The 18,449-nt window shown below is 41.4% G+C and overlaps 1 protein-coding gene across 2 annotated transcripts in view; it reads left to right on the top strand.

Moving 5' to 3' along the window:
* Positions 1–18,449, top strand: part of cdh7a (cadherin 7a) — a 449,735-nt gene that overhangs the window by 141,210 nt on the left and 290,076 nt on the right. For both annotated transcript variants that reach the window (XR_009651290.1, XM_060905638.1), the window contains exon 8: positions 198–334. Coding sequence is in view for 1 of the 2 variants with exons in the window: in XM_060905638.1 (XP_060761621.1) it covers positions 198–334 (137 nt within the window). In the remaining variant the exon portion in view is untranslated. The remainder of the gene's footprint in view (positions 1–197; positions 335–18,449) is intronic.

Here is an 18,449-nt window from a genome sequence, read left to right as displayed (position 1 = left end):
AAAATATGTTAGGTTTAATTTATACAATACAATTTTTTTTTTTTGGCTGCCTGTTCTCTTCAAAGGTTGCCAATACTTTTGGATTTGACCGCTAAGCCTGTTCTATTCAGCGAAGCTATTTCTCTTCCTGATGAACGTAACTCTGATTATCCTTTACACCGGTGTCCTGAATGTGATTCTCCGTTTGGGATCTGCAGGTACTCGATCGACCGGAACACCGATCTGGAGCGTTTCTTCAACATCGAAGCTGTGACTGGAGTCATCAGCACGGCCAAGCCTTTAGACCGAGAGATGAATGCGGTGCACAACATCACCATCCTCGCCATTGAAAGCTGTGAGTCACAGACTTTTCTCATTTTTTTTTCATTTTTCACGCTCAAACCAAACAAATCCACTGCCGAGTACAAAGAAGCCACGATCGATGCAAATGTCCTTCTTGTATGCTTTTCTTCTTCTTTGCTCTTCGACAGTGTTCATAATTGAGACTTCCGAAAGGTGGGAATGATATTTTGGTTTGGTGACAGACGGGTGCTTCCTATCGCGGCGTGGAGCTCGGTGCAGCTGGGTTTCGCTCGCCACAATCCCGAATTCTATTAGAATGAAATCCGCCGTACTGTAATAAGAGATAAAAATTTAAGCCTCTCGAGCAATTTCCCCATGAATATCATTACCCCGAGGCTAACAGGCTGTCACTGACCTAACAGCTGGCTCCGAGTCGCAGTAATCTACATTTCAGAATGCTAAAAAAGCTACGTTTCGTGTTCCCGCTGCTGAAAATCAAATGCACATATGTTATTTTGGCTGCGTTATAAAGCGGGTTTTGAACAGATGTTCAAAGCTGCTGCAATCCACTGCGTTAAAGCGTTCGCCCCGTTCAGGTCCGAGTGACCCACTTTTAGAACAGTGATAAATATATATACACATGGAATGTAGGCCAGTCCGGGCTCGGCTTGTGTAACGTTTAAATGTTTTTTTGTACAGAAAACACATTTTGACCTTCATACGCCTGATAGCACGTGTTGCAAATCATTTGATGACAATCTCTATGAAGGCCATGCGTGTATAATTGTTAATATATAGATACGTGTGTGTGTGTGTGTATATATATATATATATATGAGAGAGAGAGTCAGTGCCTAAAAAAAGCGGCGCTCCTGATGTGTATATGCAAGCAAAATATTTACAAGTACACAATTTCAGCCTGAATAGAAGAATAATATTATAGCAGGATGAATTGTGTCATGTCGTGTATTTCACGTCAATAAATCACTGCACTGTCTTGACAGTGAGACTAATAATAATAAGTTAAATTTATATAGCGCCTTTGTCATACCCAAAGTCCCTTTACAATTATAAGGAAAGGAGAAAAAAAAAAAGTCAACCAAAAGAAGATCAGGATGTCATTCCACTGGTGTAACAGCCACAGTTCCACCAAAAGGCAAACAGCCGCTGCGACGCCGCCAGGCAACATCGCTCGGAACACCAAGCACAAAAGCACCGCCGCACAGAGCGCTGGACAACCCTGATGTTAAAAAGAGCGGCGAGCTCACTGCAATCCATAGCGAGGAGCACGGGCATCACCCACGGCGAACCAAGGCCTGGAGGAAACTGATGCCCAAAACCGGGTCTGGAGCTACACCACAACCAGTGGACAAAACAGTTCTCCTTAAAGGAGAACTGAAGGCAAATTTTTTATTATCAAAATTCTATTTCTCTCATTTTATTAAATATAGGAATGCATTTTTGATTGCTATTTTGTCGCTGCTATAGCAAGTTATGAGTGTTTGAAATATGCTCTGTAATATATCAGTCCATACACTACCGTTCAAAAGCTTGGGGTCACTTTGAAATGTCCTTATTTTTGAAAGAAAAGCACTGTTCTTTTCAATGAAGATCACTTTAAACTAATCAGAAATCCACTCTATACATTGCTAATGTGGTAAATGACTATTCTAGCTGCAAATGTCTGGTTTTTGGTGCAATATCTCCATTAGACCCCGAAGCCGCCGCCAGGCGCCGCTAAAACCGCCATTTTGAATTTGAGCTGCCGCCAGCCAATAATTTTGTAAGTCAATTTGAGCCGCTATCTAATAAAATTTGGCTGAGCCACTAAGAATTGTGTACATCAAATAATGGGTTTATCCACATCATGAGCTACAAGAAAAGTGACACAAACATGATCAACTGTACACACTAGTAGTAACACAATAGAGACGTATAGGCATACACTGTAGAGATTTAGAACTGATATCACAGCACAGAGAGCCACCACAAGCTTGCCGTTGTGACTACCTGTCTGGCTTCCCGCCCCTCACACCGTTACCACGATACACTGGGGAACCCGGGAACCCACCCAGAGCATCAATCGACTCCGATATCGACGAGATGGCTGCATTCTTTGCCGCTGCTGAGGGAAAGTGTAAAGGTATTTTTTGTTTGTTTGTTTCACATACTTCGAGATTGATAAAAAAAAAAAAGTACTCCACCACTCTACTTTCATCATAGTAAGATAGCTGCCAGTCCTTCACTGGTCATTGCTAGTGAGAGTAGATAGCTAGATGCCTTCCTCGAACAATCCAGATTAGCTTATTATTAGCATTGAACTACAATCTTGCTAGATTTATATTTACAATGAAGTAAGAGACCAGGGGACCTGTGGTAATTTGCTATTTATTCCCCCCATTTGTTTGATCCGTTCACCCGGATATATGCCACACAGTGACGTCCAGTATCAGCCATTTGTAGCCATAAACATTTTGGTGGCTGCAGCAGCCATTAAGGTTTTGGCTGAGTCAGCTAGCCAGCCAATAATTTCATCAGCCAGCCATTATCCTGAAAACAAACGGCTTCGGGGTCTAATCTCCATAGGTGTATAGAGGCCCATTTCCAGCAACTCTCACTCCAGTGTTCTAATGGTACAATGTGTTTGCTCATTGCCTCAGAAGGCTAATGGATGATTAGAAAACCCTTGTACAATCATGTTAGCACAGCTGAAAACAGTTGAGCTCTTTAGAGAAGCTATAAAACTGACCTTCCTTTGAGCAGATTGAGTTTCTGGAGCATCACATTTGTGGGGTCGATTAAATGCTCAAAATGGCCAGAAAAATGTCTTGACTATATTTTCTATTCATTTTACAACTTATGGTGGTAAATAAAAGTGTGACTTTTCATGGAAAACACAAAATTGTCTGGGTGACCCCAAACTTTTGAACGGTAGTGTATTTATTATGGTGTGACTCTGCTGGGCGCCTGGTGGACAGCAGTGAACCAGTGCTTTCACTGTACAGCACTACTATAGAGTCACCATCTGATATTATCAGACATAAAAACTAATCGATATCGATATCAATCCGCGGTAGATTTAGATTATCTAACACTCAGGAAAGATGCTCATAATCGCGACTGGACTATACAGTTTAGACAAGTGTGCAGAATAAGAAATCACTCAGATAAAAAAAAAAGCATACAATCTAAAGATACATTGGCTGCTATGAAAAAAATTTTCATCAAGATTTTCTGTAAAATGTGTTATTTTTAAAAAAGCAAATTAAAAATAAGTGCTGGATAAAAACCCATCTATCTTATGGAAATAAATATACAGGTTTCATTCTCCGGTGATCAGATGTTGATGAGAGACGTTGCCTTGCGCTTACGATGGGATTCCCTGTGGCGGTACACAGACGTCGTTCGTACGGTATCTACAGTCGTCTTATGCTGTCTCACAAAAGCCATAAAAATCAGGTCGATGCATCACTATATTCTCTTAAGAATGAAGATTTGCTATAAGATGACGCAGGAAACTCAGCTTCGCCTAAAATATCATTAAGTGCGGAAATAAAATATTTACCAAAGTCTCTATATTATTCATCACTCTTGCTGAACATCTCGCTGCAACACCATGCAACAAAATATTTATTAGCAGAAGAAGAAGAATCGGAATGCTCTATGGCACCTTTATACAGTACATTTAAAATGCAGCTCAAATTATTACGTAAAAAACAAACAAACTCAAGGTTACATAGATAATATAATATATGTTATTGAACAGTGATTCCCTGATATTCACCGAGCCTGAGGTGGATAACTGTTTAAGTATAAATACACAAGTGATTATTTTAAAAAAAATGTATTTCAAACTTCTAAATAATAATAACGTCGCTCACAGACTTGTGATCTACGCCGAGTCACATACTGTAAAATCCTTTGTTTTGAAATCGATAAAATAAATCCCAACTCCACCTTCCCTTTGAATAGTTTTAGACCAAACTTCGGAGCATCTTTAGTGCTTTTATTTTAGGAACGGCACTTTCTTTCAGCATTTGTAATTCTTCCTCACTTACGGTGACGAAGCGATCGGGCGCCATTTTGCCGAGTCGCTCGAGATGATTATTGAGAAATAATCCGAATCTCTCGACCAATCGGCACAGGATTTTCTATAATCACCTCTGTATTTATACTAAAATACGACGAGACCGTCGATGACGGAGTAGCTCACTCGGGCTCACTAGTCCAGAAGGAACAATCTAAAGTGGGCCACCTTATGGGTGCAGTAAATGTTGCAAGTTACCGGTATATACACTGTATACGAGATATATATAGAGGCGATATCCACCCTAGGAATACCGACCTGTTTGCCAGAAAGAATCCAAAACGGCGAGGAATTGACCGAGAAGAAGTGATTTTTGTTGAACTGCTTAAGGCATTTAGGCTTAATTAGTCCATAACTTCATTAATAATTGTAATGAAGGAAATCTGCGTAGAAGTTCTATGCACCCTAGGTTCCCCTACCTTCATGGCAGACAGAATCAAAATCAGTGAAGAATTGAGGGAGAAGAAGCGATTTGTGTGGAAACTGCGCGTTAGGGATCAATTAATTACTCCATATCTTCATTATTAATTGCAATTATGCAAATTTGGGTAGAAGCCATATGCACCCCGGGCAGACCGACCTTCCTGCCAAAAACAATAAAAATCAGTGAAGAATTGAGAGAGAAGTGATTTTCCTGAAATGCAGACGACACCAGACGGACGACAGACAACACATGATGAAATAAACTCATCACCTGTTGGCCGGATGAGATAATAATATTCTTAAAATGTTAATCATTATAATCATTTCACTACTACTACTACTAATAATAATAATATAGGCAGCACGGTGGTGTAGTGGTTAGCGCTGTCGCCTCACAGCAAGAAGGTCCGGGTTCGAGCCCCGTGGCCGGCGAGGGCCTTTCTGTGCGGAGTTTGCATGTTCTCCCCGTGTCCGCGTGGGTTTCCTCCGGGTGCTCCGGTTTCCCCCACAGTCCAAAGACATGCAGGTTAGGTTAACTGGTGACTCTAAATTGAGCGTGAGTGTGAATGGTTGTCTGTGTCTATGTGTCAGCCCTGTGATGACCTGGCGACTTGTCCAGGGTGTACCCCGCCTTTCACCCGTAGTCAGCTGGGATAGGCTCCAGCTTGCCTGCGACCCTGTAGAAGGATAAAGCGGCTAGAGATAATGAGATGAGATAATAATATAGCAATCTACAACATTGAGTTGATTTTAAAGACTCTCCAGTTTCTCTTCTTTTTTCTTTCTTTTTTCCCCACCTGTTCCATCTCGAGATGCTCCAGTATTTCAGACGTTTTGAGAAAAAAAAAAAACATTTTACTAAACTTCTATCACTGCTAGTCACTAGGATGGTATCCCTCAGGGGTACAGTTTCAGTACCTTTACGAAGTCTGAGTGAGTAGAGTGTTATCTTTAAAGTGTCTTTAAGGTTCAGCATTGATCTTTAAAGCTAGACTGCCTTTCAGATTTTTCAAGTGTAGGTCATAAAAAGAATTTTCCCCCGCGACACACAATTATTTTTGTTTAGTGGACCGAAAGCTACTGAATTTGAATCACAGACTTCCAATTTCATGAGTAAAAAAAAATAGAACAATTAATTAATGTAGAGCCACGTGGCTTTAAATTCTCTGCTGTTTTTTCCTACTTCACCATGACCCAGTTCAAGATACTACATCATCCACCATCATGTGGTGGGCTTTCCCCGTTCACACAAGGCATTGTCTGATCTCATCTCATCTCATTATCTGTAGCCGCTTTATCCTGTTCTACAGGGTCGCAGGCGAGCTGGAGCCTATCCCAGCTGACTACGGGTGAAAGGCGGGGTACACCCTGGACAAGTCGCCAGGTCATCACAGGGCTGACACATAGACACAGACAACCATTCACACTCACATTCACACCTACGCTCAATTTAGAGTCACCAGTTAACCTAACCTGCATGTCTTTGGACTGTGGGGGAAACCGGAGCACCCGGAGGAAACCCACGCGGACACGGGGAGAACATGCAAACTCCGCACAGAAAGGCCCTCGCCGGCCACGGGGCTCGAACCCAGGACCTTCTTGCTGTGAGGTGACAGCGCTAACCACTACACCACCGTGCCACCCGCAAGGCATTGTGGGATACAAATTTCAAACAGGAGAGAAAAATGGAGGATGTGAGTGTGCAAATGAAACGTGAAAGACCGACTACAGTAATGGAACGCAAGAAGAAGAAATATATGTTACTTACCAGCTGGGAGGTCCGTATCGTGAAATACCATGACCGAGGTCTTGAAAGTACTGAGCGAGGCCCTCTGGGCTGAGGTCAGTATTCAAGGCCGAGGTCACGGTATTTCACCATACGGACCGACCTTAAGCTGGTAAATAATATATATATTTTTTTTCTTTACCAAATTCTAACAGAAAACGAGAGCACCCAAAAGGGAAAACTGAGCCGAGCCGCCATTTTGAATCCTCATTCACGGCTGTAATGCAAATGGCTTCCTCCTCGGTATACAAGTGCACTTCCATGGCAGGAAAAAAACTACATTTTGCCGCCTATGTAGTCCCCTATTTATACAAAATTGAGTCATTCAGGATTCAGCCATGTTTTTGCTCGGCGTTAGCAACAGTTAGAGGTTTTTAGCTTTCTCCTGAAATGTTTTCTTTTATTTCTTCTTCCTCAGGGGAGTAAAACTCGCTTTCGCTGTGAACACTGTCGTTATCGCTATCCATGCTGTAAAATTAATGATATTCTCCTGAGAAATGCTGGCAAACATTTATGAGATTTTTGATAATCTTATAAATAAATCTTATTAAAAAAAAAAAGGTAAATGTTGACAAAAAATGTTACTATGTTTGTTGTTGTTGTGAATGAGCGAGTCACCAGAGGTCCGTAACCGGGGTCCGTAACTGGGGTCCGTATTGTAGGATATGGACCCACTTGCCAGCCAATCAGAGCGCAGGATTTGATGGAAACCGGACCACGAAAAACATAAAAGGCGTTATGTTATATATGAAGGAAAGGAAACGCAGGAAATATTAAACTAATAAATATCGGCGCTCAGCGAGCACCTCGGTGTGATCAGCGACGGAATGATGTCAAAGGTAAACCTGCGCATGTGCGCACACACACACACACACGGACTTCCTCTGTCTGCTTGACTTCACGACGCAAGCAATTTCATGCACATTATTTGCTTTAATCCCCTCAAATTAAATAACTTCCCAGCCACAGAATGGCCTGATATTTTGTGAGATTTTACAGAAATAAACAGATATCACAATCACCACATTTCAGACGGAACTAAATTTCACCGATTTTATGAAATCGAAAGGCCGTCTAGCTTTAAGTCTGCGAATCCAGGTGTGAGTTTTAGAGTTATGGAGGTGCGTTATAGTCACTTTTTCCCAGAACAGGAGACGAGGAGATGCGAAGATTTTGAATTACGACTAAAGATCCTGTTTTTGTTTGAAATAAAATACTGATTATAACCAGGTTACTGTATAATCCCATGAATCTATTGGAATGGAGACGTCTCCCTTCGTCCTTCCTCGGGTTCCTCATGTTTTAATAGCGTTGATTTGAATAACTCAAAGCCATAATGGCCTTCAGTCAGCCACATTTCTCCTCCAGTATCCATGAACGCAGGCTTAAATTTGCGAAGTTGAACGCACAGACGATCCATCTTCATCAAATATGCTGAAGGTCCCTGAAATGGGTTTGGACAGGGAAGACTGAAATGTCCTCCATTATCTGTTTGCAGAAGTGAGATGGAAAATGTGTCTGAAATCTCACGTAAAATCGCCTTTTTACTTTGGGTGTGGCGTTAATTACATTGAGTAGCTGGTTTTTATTTGATATTGGACTTTTTTTATATTGTAAAGACTAAAACGGACTAAATTCTCGATCTGCTTTCGGATGTGGTTTTTTTTTCCCCCAGCACAAAGCTGTGATAGTCACTCGGTGACTCATGGGCACGTAGTGAGTCTGTAGAACATCCAATGTTCACGTCAGTGACACAATGGTATCACAGAATGATAACGCTCAGAGATGGCACAAAAGCTCCCACATGTCCACACACACACACACACACACACACACACACACACACACACACTCACTCACTCACTCAGCACCGTGGAACGAAGTGTCAATCCTTCAAGCGATTTCATTTTCATCCCTTTAATGCAGACCCACAGACTCCAGGCTGCTAGGTTCTGTGTCGTTACGCTGAAAAGCAATTAACGCTTTTATCAGTTTGTTTGAACATCAACTAAACAACACCAAACACCCGCATTAATTAGCTTTTGTGCCAGACGTGACAAAATACGTACGTCTACGATAACCAACGCTGATTACTGCTTTAATTTAAGAAACGAAAGCTCCTCAAACTAATGCATTAGTTAACACTAAGGATCGCTAATTAGCATAAACAAACTGATTAACACTTGCATTGCCTGATGTTTATTCAGCACACGAACCCAAACACACCTGCATGAATTAGCATAAATTCAATCACAACATATTGCGAAAGAATGATAATCAACTCACAGCTCAGTCGGAAGCAAGGAACGATAAAGGTATTAAAAAAACAACAACTCTGCAAAAAAACGACAAATAATCAGAGTTATAATAGCTGTAAAGTTGTTTTTTTTTGCATTTATGTAACAAATAAAACACTTCTGAATGTGTTTTTATCAAGGATTAAACATTTTCATGAATTAAATAATGACAAGTCGTCATTTTTATCCATTTAGAGTTGCATTCCATGTTGCCAGCAAAACGTTAGCTCATTTTATATGGAATCAATTTTGTGCCAAAATGTTCATACAATACTTTTGAAATATCAAACAAAAACGACAAATCAAAATACAAAAAAAAAGTCAATTTTTGTTAGACTGGCAAACAAATTATTCGTGTAATCGTGCAAAATATCAGTCTATTCCTCTTCAGAAACCTTTTATTTTTGTTCCGCGTCTTTCTCAGTTTTGTTTGACGTAATTTTATTTTGGTTGCGATTCCAGCTTTCTCGTTTGCGCTCCCTGACTTTTTGCTTGCAGTTTTGGCACAAACTTCACGTGTGGGCGGGCTGTCCAGGAATGCATTCCCATTGGCTAACTTGTGTTTGACTGACAGCTACGCTCAGCCATTCCCTACTCGGATTTTGGCGGACTGTTTGACGAGTGACCGATCCATTGACGGTAAACAAGGATCGAGTGGACTTCAGTGGAGACTATGATATTGAATTTATACTTTGTTGAATTAATTCAATATCATAGTCGCCACTGAAGTCCACTCCATCCTTGTTTACCGTCAATGGATCGGTCACTCGTCAAACAGTCCGCCAGAATCCGAGTAGGGAATGGCTGAGCGTAGATGTCAGTCAAACACAAGTTAGCCAATGGGAATGCATTCCTGGACAGCCCACCCACACGTGAAGTTTGTGCCAAAACTGCAAGCAAAAAGTCAGGGAGCGCAAACGAGAAAGCTGGAATCGCAACCAAAATAAAATTACGTCAAACAAAACTGAGAAAGACGCGGAACAAAAATAAAAGGTTTCTGAAGAGTAATAGACTGATATTTTGCACGATTACACGAATAATTTGTTTGCCAGTCTAAAAAAATTGACTTTTTTGTATTTTGATTTGTCGTTTTTGTTTGATATTTCAAAAGTATTGTATGAACATTTTGGCACAAAATTGATTCCATAATTTTACTGCTTACGTGAAAGAGAAAGGGAAAAAAAAACAACGCAGCTTTTCGTTTCACCAATTATCATAAAACTCTTCTGTTCTGAAGACGTGACGCTTCCTGACACTGGAGACTCCTTCCATCAATATGAAATAAATCGAAAATTTCCGAACTGTTAGCGGTGCGTCTGTTCATGTCGAATATCCGCCGTACGATTCCGGGTGAGTTAGTCGTTACTATGGAAACTGCAACGTACAGTATCTATGATGTCGAGGGAACAAAAAACAAGTGCGTTAACACAAACCTGGGATTTACGTTCGTTGTTACGCTGCTGTCTGTTATAGAAAATACACCAGCGGAAATAAATCCCAACCAATCGGATTAGCGATATGATTTAATAACTGCTGACTTTTTATAGTGTTGTTCATGGTGCATGAGATGGACCGAGGCGGAGTCAGCAGTAATGCGGTCGTTGTACCGGTCCGTTGTGGTGAAGAGGGAGCTGAGCCAAAAGGCAAAACTTTTGATTCACCAGTCAATCTACGTTCCAACCCTCACATATGGTCATGAGCTTTGTGTAGTGGCTGACAGGATGAGATCGCGGATACAGGCGGCTGAAGTGAGCTTCCTCCGTAGCGTGACTGGGCTCAGCCTTAGAGAGCGGGATGAGGGATCTTGGAGTCGAGCCGCTGCTCTTTCAAGTTGAAAGGAATCAGCTGAGGTGGTTCGGGCATCTGATTAGGATGCCTCCTGGGCACCTTCCTTTGGAGGTTTGCTAGGCATGTCCACCTGGGAGGAGCCCTCGGGGTAGACCCAGAACACGCTGGAGAGATTATATATCTCATCTGGCCTGGGAGCACCTTGAGATCCCCCAGGAGGAACTGGAAAGCGTTGCTGGGGAGAGGGACACCTGGAATACCCTACTTAGCCTGCTGCCACCGCTACCCGATTTCGAATAAACGGAAGAAGATGGATGGATGGATGGATGGATGGATGGATGGATGGATGGATGGATGGATGGATGGATGTAGCATTGTTTATTTATGCTAATTTATGTGGACGGTATTTTTTTTCCCCAGATCATACAAATATTAGTTAATATAGATGTAATGACGAAAATGTGAAATATAATGCAGTGAATAACGTTAGCTAAAGTGAAATTCCTCGAATTAGTGATGAAAATACTGTCAGTGAATATTTAACAATTATTGTTTCGGACGTTTTGAGAAAAGCGTTTGCTAAACTCTGTCGCTGCTAGTCACTGGGATGGTATCCCTCAGGGGTGCAGTTTCAGTACCTTTATGAAGTCAGAGTGAATAGAGTGTTACCTTTAAAGTGTCTTTAAGGTTCAGCGTCGGACTTTAAGTCTGTGAGTCCAGGTGTGAGTTACAGAGGTGCGTTATAGTCACTTTTTCCCCGAACAGAAGGACACCAGGAGACGATGAGATGCGAAGATTTTAAATTACAACTAAAGATCCTGTTTTTGTTTGAAATAAAATACCGATTATAATCAGGTTACTGTATAAATCTATTGGAATGAATCTGCTGGAGTGGAGACGTCTCCCTTTGTCCTTCCTCGGGTTCTTTATTTTCCTTGTGTCCGTCCTTTATGAAGTCCGAGTGAATAGAGTGTTAGCTTTAAAGTGTATTTAAGTTCGAGTCTCGCGAGGCGAGTATTTTGCTCAGAATGCCTGAATTATAAACACTAGGAGTTGAAAGGGTGAACAGGATCTTTGCGTAAACTGGCACCATTCCTTCATTTATTCATCTATTCATCTTCAGTGTACACTTTCTCAGGTCAGGGTCGCCCTGCTGCACTTATTATATTCTGTAAAACGCGCCACCATTTCACTTTCATCACCGCTGACAGCACGTTTAATAAAGTCGTGACACCGAGGCACGACAGAGGCACGACTCCATTTTGTTCGGCGTTGGTAAAACGATCCGTTATCGAGACAGATCTGTAGACGAACGAGGAGCTGTGACCAAATGCACAGCGTTTTCACCTTCCTGCAGGTGTGGAGACTCAGAGGCAGATGTTCCTCATCCATTTAAGTCACAGAATGCTCTTCGTGCTGTTTTTTTTTTTTGCAACATGTTTGCTAAATCTGACTTGCATTACACACACACACACACACACACACACACACACACAGTGTCTTTGCGATAAATCACACACACTCCAGTGAGTCAGCCGTTTCCACCGAGTCATCCCGATGTGTTTGTTTGTTTGTTTGTTGCAGCTCCATTAATTAAACACCTTAATTGAGATTTTTATCTGATTCTATACAGAGTTTATCGTTGAAGCCTCGTAGCTTCAAATGCTAAAGAAGGTCACTTTGAGGTTGCTGAGTCGCGACTGCTATCATGCTAAGAATGCTAGGTTTCCTCCGTTAGCTGAATTAGTCACGCTAAGGTAAGCAGTCCTTTCAGTTTTGTTGAAATATGTTTTGGTTATTCGCAGCGAGTTGTTTGTTGTCGCAAAAGATTACATTTATTAACTAGCTTCGTTGACACTGAGCTGATTATCTTGTCCAAGAATTGGTCGTAAATATGAACTTACTAATAGCAAAAACAGAGTACGCAAGTAGCAGCAATATATCGTACGACGATAAATCGCAAAACTAATTTATGATGATTTGAATCTCATCTCATTATCTGTAGCCGCTTTATCCTGTCCTACAGGGTCGCAGGCAAGCTGGATCCTATCCCAGCTGACTACGGGCGAAAGGCGGGGTACACCCTGGACAAGTCGCCAGGTCATCACAGGGCTGACACATAGACACAGACAACCATTCACACTCACATTCACACCTACGGTCAATTTAGAGTCACCAGTTAACCTAACCTGCATGTCTTTGGACTGTGGGGGAAACCGGAGCACCCGGAGGAAACCCACGTGGACACGGGGAGAACATGCAAACTCCACACAGAAAGGCCCTCGCCGGCCATGGGGCTCGAACCCAGGACCTTCTTGCTGTGAGGCGACAGCGCTAACCACTACACCACCGTGCCGCCCTGGTTTAATAATAATAATAATAATAATTGGTTTATTTATTCCTTTTGGCAGTATAAACTGAATTACAAGGAATGTCAGGCCAAAAAAAAAAAAAGGTTTAAATGGAGGTCTGTAATAATTAACAGTTATTCCATGAAATCGAGTCGTACACGAGCTGAGCGTAGCACCGAGTTGTCTATAAGCCGGGTACGACGAGATTGAGTGGAATAACTGTTTTATTCTATCCACATTCACTACATTTTGAGAAACGGCGCATTTTTATTTTTTTCAAATTCGATAAATAAAAACTTTATACAAAAATGTCCAACAAAATAATTTCCTCTTAGAATGTAAACAAACCGGCGAAATGACAGGAACAATTTGTGAAAAATGTGATAATAATAATAATAATTCTTTAAAAAAAAAAGATATGCTCTTACCATCAAATACTTTTATTCCATATTGTGTTACCTTTTTTTTGGGGGGGGGGGTCTTCTTCTTCTTCTTTAGGGTTTTTTTTGGTGGTTGGCAAACCAACTTAAAGGTGCATTACCGCCACCAACTGGGCTGGAGTGTGGAACAGGAGCTATTGGGGGAAAAAAAAAAACTTTCCCTGTGTCCGAAATCGCTCACTCGTTCACTACTCCCTACTCCCTATATAGGGAATTACTATATAGAGGACTATACAGTGAGCTCATTGATAAAATGAAAAAACGCTTTCGGACACTAGTCCGTCACGCTGGTATTTATGTCATTACTGTTGCAAAATTAAAACGTGCCAGATCAGTCGGCTAGTGGGTTTCAAAATAATAAACACATGCATGTACAGTGTTTTTGTGATAAATCCATATTATACTGAGCGCATTTCCAACATTAATCAATACAAAGTTCCTGCAGCTTTCAGTTCTTTTAAAGGACCCATGGCATGGTGGTTTGTTGGTGCTTTAAACGGGCTCGTGGAGGTTTCCGGATGTTATATCCGCAGCCTTTCTCGAAATGAACCCTCGGCACGTAGATATAGCCTCCTGGGAGAAAGCCCCATTTCAGCGCTTTTCCCAGTGCGTCGTTTTGCTAATGAGAAGCAGGAGGTGGGGAAGGGTAGAGGGTGGGGGCGGGTCTTATCATTAATATTCATGACATGTAAACGTGTTACCTCTGATTGGCTAACAGCACTGTGACGCTACCTCCAGTGGGTCAGAACAAGCGGATGTGGGTGTCTTACTATGGCGGGAGAGAAGGAACAAACCGCGAAGGGAAAAATACCGCGCGCTGACGTCATTAAGGTGCGACGCGAGGAAATAAAATAAATTCAACAAATGTTTGGGTTTTTACTGAACAAACAAACAAATAAAATGAACGAGTGACTTAAAAAAAAGAATGTGGGTGTCTTTGTAAAAACTGTTTTGATTGGCTATTATAACAGAGCATGCTGCATGCTTTTTGGTTTTGTAGTGCAGATTACCTGGCTAACTGCAGGAAGCGGTTAGCTGCACAGCTAATGTAGCCATTGCAAGGCTAACACACCGATTTTAAAACACGGCAAAACGACTTAACAGTTATACACTTACTTGTTCGGTGTTTGTGGCTGATGCGGCAGGGATGCTTGGTACGGACCCAGGCTTCAGTGACAGTTGATGTGCAAAACCTGCCCTGTACTGTCCCAAGTTGTGGAAACATTCCTCAGGAAAATGCTTCCGACAAACATACACCGTCTTAGGTAGACCCGACGGCGTATTATTGGAGTAAATAAAATTAAGCCACTGCGTCTTCAGGGGCTCTCCCGTCGGCAGTAAAAACAGACTCTTTTCTGTGTTGTCACATCCATGTACAGCACAATTTCTATGTTTCGCTCGCTTAGGTGATGCCATGTTGTTGTGTCCTCTATGGTCTCCTCACTACAACTGGGCGGGCAATCCATACAGTGGGTGGGAATCCAGAGGGGGGGCGTGGGGATCATCTCCCTTGCTGACGTAGGCAAGAGAAGAGTTTATCAACGCGCCATTTTGACGCGCCATTCTCAAATGTTGGGCATAGTTTGGTTTACACATTATGAAATTTCTAGCCACTGGGGTGACTTAAGAAGGTCAGAGGAACTCATTTTAACGTTAAAAAACCTCAGAAAGTGAAAATTTCATGCCATGGGACCTTTAAATCAAGGCTGAATCCTTTCTTCTTTGCCGCTGCCTTTTATTAAATCACATTTGAGACTTTTAATTTGATTTCTTTCAGCGCAACCGCAATGCATGATAGGATATATTGCTTAGTTAGTGACCATCGTTGATCACTATTTTTCATGATGCATTGTGGGATACTTTGAGTGCACTATATAGGGTGTAAATAATTCTCAATAAGGTTTCAGACAGCACTACAAAATGGCGTCCTCACTATATATATATATATATATATATATATATAGTGAGTAGGGGGGCGGCACGGTGGTGTAGTGGTTAGCACTGTCGCCTCACAGCAAGAAGGTCCTGGGTTCGAGCCCCGTGGCCGGCGAGGGCCTTTCTGTGCGGAGTTTGCATGTTCTCCCCGTGTCCGCGTGGGTTTCCTCCGGGTGCTCCGGTTTCCCCCACAGTCCAAAGACATGCAGGTTAGGTTAACTGGTGACTCTAAATTGAGCGTAGGTGTGAATGTGAGTGTGAATGGTTGTCTGTGTCTATGTGTCAGCCCTGTGATGACCTGGCGACTTGTCCAGGGTGTACCCCGCCTTTCGCCCGTAGTCAGCTGGGATAGGCTCCAGCTTGCCTGCGACCCTGTAGAACAGGATAAAGCGGCTAGAGATAATGAGATGAGATGAGATGAGATGAGATAGTGAGTAGGAAGCAATTTCAGACATGGTGTATTCTTTTAGCTATTTCTGTTTCTTTTGTTTGCAAGTAGTTTTTATTTCATCCTCGGTTGGTTCAGCAACACTCTCCGCCATTTTGTTTTTTCTCTACTCATGCTATATGAGCTGATATCCTAGTAATAGAGTAGCCAAATGACAGGAGCAATTTGGCATCATTTATTCAATTTAGCATCATGCAAACTGAACAGATTACTGTTGAGAATCAGCGTCTAAACCCAGAGTTAGAAAGGGTCATCTCAGGTCTGTGACGTGGATTGACGTTTGAGCGTTAGAGGTGATAGATAGTGATGATCGTAATACAGGATAATTCACGTTTAATTTGCCCGGACTGAAGTGTTTCTGTTCAGTCAGTAGCTGGAAGCTTCTGTTACTTGTTAGCAACAATGCGTCGTGCAAAACTCTAGAAGCACGTCGAGGATGATCAGTTGTTTTTTTCCTAAATTTTTTTTCATACATAATGGGCTAAAAAAATGACCAGAATAAATGCAAGTTTGCAGGTAACAAAAAAGGTGACAAGTTTTTATTAATTGTTGTTGATGCGTGTATTTGTGGCTCAGAAACACTTCGATGTAGTCAGCGTTTTTTCCCAGCTGTGTCTCTTCTGCTCGACTGCGTGCTGTTTGCCCTCCACACGTGTTCAGGTTTGGCTTGTGGTACCAAGAGAACCAGGGAAAAAAAAAAAAAAAAACGCCCAAAAGCTCTCTGTTATGTTATATGCTTACAAAACAAGAATGTTGTGAAGCCCCATATGGCTTGTTAATTCGCCATTTGCCAAGTGTTGCATAAATAACGATATCCAGCAACGCGCTGGTAAACGCACTGCTTGGCAGAACATCAGGTGACCTTGAAGTGCTGAAAGATTGATGTTGAAACACTTTTTAAAGATAAACATATCAGCTTTTATTCATGGCTTGATTTCTAGCGAAGTAATTATGATGCTACTGCTTTTATTTGAATCTTTATTCAACTGGTTTCCATGTAAAGTCTGATAAATATTCCAAGATGTTGGTGATCCTTCTTGCAGGTCGACCACCTTCATTTTTATTCCCATTGCCTGAAGATCACTGAGCATGAAAGCGAAAAAAAACCCCATGACTGATTCTTATTCCATAAATAATGCAAGGTTGCATCAGTCACAGTGATCCTCAACCTCAATATTTACCTCCTCACAAAAGCATCATCCAAAAAGATGAAGCTGCTTCTGGAAGTTTCTCGTGTCAGAAAGAAGAAACTTTGACTCTTCATCCACTTTCACAAACAGAGTTCTTTAACGATATGCGTTTCAGGAACCTGTTTGAATACGAGTTTCTCAGAAAAGGGAACCGCTTTTGAAAGTAAAGAACTCCTTCACTGGCCAAAGAACCACTGAGGAACCCTGTTTCTCAAAGTGTACGAAGTCTTGTAATGTTCTTCTTTGTAACGTGAAAAAAGGAACCGTTTCAGAAATAGGGTTCGTCCGTGCCTCTTTGGAGAGTGAGATGTTCTTTTTTTTAACTCTTGAAATATGTTACCTGTCTGAGAAACTCTGATTAAAATGGGTTCCTTAAAGGTTCCTTGGATAGTTAAAGAGTTCCTGATTCCCCTCCCCCCCCAAAAAAAAATCTCTGATAAACTTTTCTTAAAATGGTTCTTTTGATAGTGAGAGGGTTCTTCACTTCCTAAAGGAGTTACCAGGTATTTAAGGGTTCCTTAAAGGATCTTTAGATAGTTAAAGAATTCTTAGAGACCCATCTCTGATAAACATATCACTGTTTTAATATACAGTAAGGGGGTTCTTCACTTTCTCAAGAGGTTAATCTCTTTCAAAAAAGAGATACTTAAAAAGTAGTTTTCCAGATGTTCTTTGGACAATGAGGGAGTTCTTCACTTCCTCAATGGATGATTATCTCTGAGAAACTCTTTTAAAAAGGGTTCCTCAAGGAACCATTGGATAGTGAGGTGGTTCTTTGCTTCCTAAAGGGGTTAACATTTACCTTCTCTCAAGAAGCTCTTATTAAAAAGGGTTCTTCAAGGCTTCTTTGGATAATAAAGGTGTTCTTCAGTTCCTAAAGCGGCTAAAAAAGTATAAAAGGTTCCCAATTCAGCTCAGAACCATGAACTATTGAGAAATCATTTGAGGAACACTTTTTTAAGAATGTATCAGAGAGCGGTCCACAAGTAGAACCAAAGAATGCTTAACTATCAGAAGAACCATTAAGGAATCCTGTTTCATATGAGTGTATTTGGGAGGGTTTTAGGTAGAACCCTTTTGTGATTCGAGTAACCATTACTCTCTGTGAGAAACTCTGATTTAAAAGGGTTCTTTAAGGGTTCTTTTTAGTTGATAGTTAATATACTCTAAGCATCCTAATAAATAACTTCATTCTTAGAATAGTGAAGGGGTTCTTTACTTCTGAAAAGGGCTCCTCTCTGAGAACCTAATAAAAATGTTTCTCAAGGGTTCTTTTGCTTCCCTGATGGGTTCTACCTGGGTTCCGTGGTTCTCTTTGGATAGTGAGTGGGTTCTTCACTTCTTAAAATGGTTCCCAGCTTTTGAGAACTGAATAAAAAATGTTTCTCAGAGGTTCTTTTGCATCTCTGATGAGTTCTACCT

Source organism: Neoarius graeffei, chromosome 23 (assembly GCF_027579695.1).
Source record: "Neoarius graeffei isolate fNeoGra1 chromosome 23, fNeoGra1.pri, whole genome shotgun sequence".
Lineage (NCBI taxonomy): Eukaryota > Metazoa > Chordata > Actinopteri > Siluriformes > Ariidae > Neoarius > Neoarius graeffei.
The sequence above is the reverse complement of the archived record's forward strand: the minus strand, read 5'-3'. Positions and strand labels throughout refer to the sequence as shown.